Source organism: Chaetura pelagica, unplaced genomic scaffold, assembly GCF_000747805.2.
Source record: "Chaetura pelagica isolate M959 unplaced genomic scaffold, ChaPel_1.0 scaffold28, whole genome shotgun sequence".
In the NCBI taxonomy this organism is placed as follows: domain Eukaryota; kingdom Metazoa; phylum Chordata; class Aves; order Apodiformes; family Apodidae; genus Chaetura; species Chaetura pelagica.
The window spans coordinates 798880-802971 of record NW_009954303.1 but is presented as its reverse complement, the minus strand read 5'-3'; the positions used below and the strand labels follow the sequence as shown (position 1 = coordinate 802971).

General features: G+C 50.0%; 1 protein-coding gene across 1 annotated transcript in view; it reads left to right on the top strand.

Moving 5' to 3' along the window:
* TSPAN32 (tetraspanin 32) overlaps nucleotides 1–4092 on the top strand; it is a 28820-nt gene that overhangs the window by 1086 nt on the left and 23642 nt on the right. The window contains exons 2-3 of the mRNA XM_010003874.1: nucleotides 1012–1126; nucleotides 2440–2537. Of these exons, the coding sequence (XP_010002176.1) occupies nucleotides 1012–1126; nucleotides 2440–2537 (213 nt within the window). The remainder of the gene's footprint in view (nucleotides 1–1011; nucleotides 1127–2439; nucleotides 2538–4092) is intronic.

The window sequence follows — 4092 nt, the reverse complement described above, 5'->3', positions numbered from 1 at the left end:
GTGCCACAAGTTTGTTTATTTATTAAAAAAAAAGTGCTATGGTTTGGTTGTATGTAGTCTCAAAACGATAATTCTCCAGCAACAGGTAATATTCTGCTCTGGAAGAAAATGTCACACTGCAGGGATTATGTGGACACTGGATTGCCACACTTGATACAGCGATAGCTGCCTTGTGTTTCCATGTTGTAAAGACACAAAGTGGTGAAACCTCACCTTGGGACCTACGAGTGGCCTCCCATCTTGTATTTTCCAGGTTTATTACACTGCAGTTGTGGGGTTTTTTAACTGTTTGTCTCCTGGTTGCCTCTGTACCAACTCTGCCACCAGTCCTGCTGGAAGGAGCCCTGCTCTAGAGCCAGGTGCCATCAGAAATGTTCCCTCTCCATCACCTGGAGTTGCTCTAGGCAATACAGAGGGTGACATGCTGATAGTCACCCAATGCCTTAGGCATACCAGTGCTCTCAGGCATGGGGCAGAAACACAGACATCCTAGCAGCATATTGCAGAGGCAGAAACCAGAACAGATTACACGAGTCAGCTCTTTGCACTCTACAACAAGAATACAGCCAACAGCAGGCAGTGGAACCAGCAATGCAAACAGCAAAGCAGAGAACATAATTCCTGCCCAAAATGACTTGTGAACCTGGCAATCCTCCTAACTGCACGTGCATGCTCTTCAGAGTGGGGTGGAATTACATGGATGTGCTGCAAGAGCATCAATCCTGTGGGCTTTCTTCACATGGTGTGAATTTCATCCACAGACACTGGTCAGGAGACCATAGGCTGTCACACACACTCATTATGTAAGAGAGGAAAAGGGCTTTAGTATGTCTAATGGTCTGAGGTCTATCCTTTTATGTGCATTTTGGGGTACATGCAGTGGTCTTTGGATGATCTGGCTGTCTGTTTCTGTGTGGGGCTCAGGAGTATCCAGATACACCTCAAAGCTTTGTGCATGCTCAACAGGAGCTGCTGCCTTTTCAATCCCTTCCTAATGACCTTCGTTTCCAGCTGCTGGGGTTGTCCATTGCCACGCTGAGCACAGTCACCCACTACGGGCTCCATTTCACCCTCATGAGTGACATTTCCCTGGACAACAACTCCTACAGGGTGATCCACCATGCAGGTATGTTGCATTTGCATCCCCTCGAGACCTTTGGTGAACCAGGATCTGCAAAATCCCCAAGAGTAGTTGAAGGAAATGCAGAAGCATAGCAGAAGGAGGCAGGGCCTGGCTTTTGAAAGATGCACTAGGGCTAATACAGTCCCACAGAGACTTTTGTGTATCAGACCTGCATGCCTGGCACTAGAGGTGCTGTGGGAGCACAGGATGCTCAGGTGCTGCTGCATTCGCTCCTATCCCTCTGTTCACCATCTGCCCATCCTTCCCCTGTGCTTCAGTAAAAGCTCAAGGGAACCTCAGCCATAGGCAGACCCATGGGTGTAGCAGGGCTGGAAGAGCTCTGGGAATGTGGGGAGAGGTGCTGTAACAGGAGTTGAAGCAAAGCATAGATACTTGGGGAGGAGAAATGTGTGGAAACACCTGTTTTTGGAGGTAATATGAGAGCTTTTCACTACACAAGGGAGAAATACAAACTTGAGTCTTGGGTACAAGGCTAGAGCAAAGAGATGAGGACAGCACAGATACTAAAATACTTTGCTCACCTCTGCTTACTAGAATTTGCTGCTTCTCCTGAGCTGTACTGTGAGCTTAAACATGCTTGTACCCTCTCTAGATCCTAGTTCTCAAATTTGGTTTAACAAGGCAGGTGTAAAAAAACGATGTTAGTCCTAAGCTAAGGTACAGCCCTCCCCCTTTCCTACACACACCAGTGGTTACATAGATTGGCACTTAATGCAGCCTTGCAGTCCCCAACTTCCCAGCCACCCCTCACCAGCAATGTTTCCACGTGCTTTGCTTGCAAGTGTGAGCATTTGAACAGTTAGCTCTGAGTGAGGGTTGCAAAGCCCTTTGCAGTGCTGTGGTCCCCGAGCCCTGCCTGGCTGTGACCCTGCCTTAGCCAAGAGGAAACCAGAGGGTGAGTGTTACACCAGATTAGCAGCACATGGGGTCCTGATAGTGGCCGTGGGACAGCTGCTGAGCATCAGCACCCCCTGCTCTGAGGGATCCTTATCAGACTGCTGAAATAATTGACAGCTTGTGGTCTGCCTGGTGGACCGACACCCTTTCAGAGGGTGCTTTGCTCTGATGGAGGTGTGGGAACTGCTCAAGGGTTTACAGCCCAGCCAAACAAGCAAATCATACACAGATGGGGGTTACTGAATAAATTATAAGACACTTTCAGTTTTGCAACCTGGTCCTCTTGGACCAGCTCTCTGAAAGGCACTTTCCTGTGTCTGGGTGAAAACATCAGACCAGGCCTCCGTTAGCCATAGTCTTAGTGTCTGACTGCAACTCCCATGTCTCACTTCTTCCAGTTTTCTACTCTGGGATCTGCCTCAGCATGACCCTGATCCTTGCAGCCCTGCTGAGCTCTGCCGCCACGGTGCGGGAATCGCAGTGTCTCACCGCCATGGTGGGTATGGGGGACTGGCTGGGAGGGGCTTTCTGTAACCATGGGCTGATGCCCTTAAAATATGGTGCTGGGGTCTGTTTTGCCTTGTGCCTGGGAGCATGCACACCTGGAGAGGGACATCCTGTTGCTCCACCCTGTGCTGCAAGGGGACGTTTTTGTAGAAGGGGTGACCTTGCAGAGCGTTTCCAGCTGAGGACTGCATCCTTCTGTGTCTTGCTTCCTTTGCCAAGGTGCTGTGCATGCAGCTTGCAGAGCGGGGTCAAAAGGAGGTGCTTGTCTGCCAAATCAATCACAGTGATGATGATTCCTGTGTTGTTGCTGCTTTTTTTTTTTTTTATTCACCAAGTCAACACGTGGTTTGTGTGAGGAAACTTTAGCAGTTTGATTTTGAGATGCGTGTTGTTCGTCTGAGTTCTGACAGCAAAGTTAGACCCCCCTTCCTTTCCCCTCGCTGCAAACGTCTGTCAGCAGTGGTGGTCTGAGGCATGCAAAGCATGGCAGCAGGCACAGGGGCCTTTGGACCCTCAGTTTCAGCCTTCCATCATCCTCAGTGAAGTCTGGGTTTGGTCCCAGACCATGCCAGTATCAGTAAACAGGATTGTGAGCCCAGCTCCATTTAAAAGCACAGCCTGCACAGGGGGGCTAGTCTGAACAGAGCAGTTTCAGGGCTGTGGGGATGAGTGGAAAAGCACTGCTCCCTGCATGCTGGCCCGTGTGGTGTCAAGGGCAGGAAATAACAGGTAGGTTGCTGTGCATGAAGCTGTGCTTAATATAAAACAATTGCACTGCTGTTATACATGAACCAGCTTTCAAGAGATTTTTATTTATTTATTTATTATACTGATGGTGGAAATGAGAGGCAGACACCTTTAAAACTTAGTGCAAAGCAGTTACTGAAGTTAATGTTTTCACCTTCACAATAAGCCACCCTCCTCTCCCTCTCAGATGCTCAAAGGGGCCTGAGGGACACAGTCCCATGAACCCTGCCAGCAGACTGGGTAATTCCCCTCTTTTGCTGCGTTACACTTTAGTGCGTGCCTGCAATTACTGCATCCAAAACAACAGATGGGTACATACAGGATAGGGGGGATTGTCAGGGCTGCCTGAAAATAGAGATGAACCTCTCTGCAATGTTTATTCAGTTGTCTTACTCCGTGTGCAGAATGGTTTGGGGACAGGCCGCCAAGTAAAAGAGGTTGTTAACATTATGTATGTTTCCTGAAAGAACAATTGAAGAAAAAAAAAAAATATCCAGCAAACTTCAGCGTTGCTGTCCCTGCTCCAAGAGCCACCTGATGCTGCCCTCCCCTCCCCGTGCTGTGGGGCTGAGCACCAGCAGGTCCCTTCCTCCAGCCCCCCCACCCCCTCAGCCCGCAGGGCTGTGTGTAACGCTGCCCCCAGGGAGGCCCCGCCCGGCACAAACCCCGAACTAGCTGTTTCCTCTTCTCTGCGGCTCCTGGGGCATCCTGTCCACTTTGCTTTAGCATTCCCAGTGTGGGTCGTCTGGGGGAGGCGGCCGCACCCGAGTCAGATGCGCTCCCTGCCCGGTGGGAAG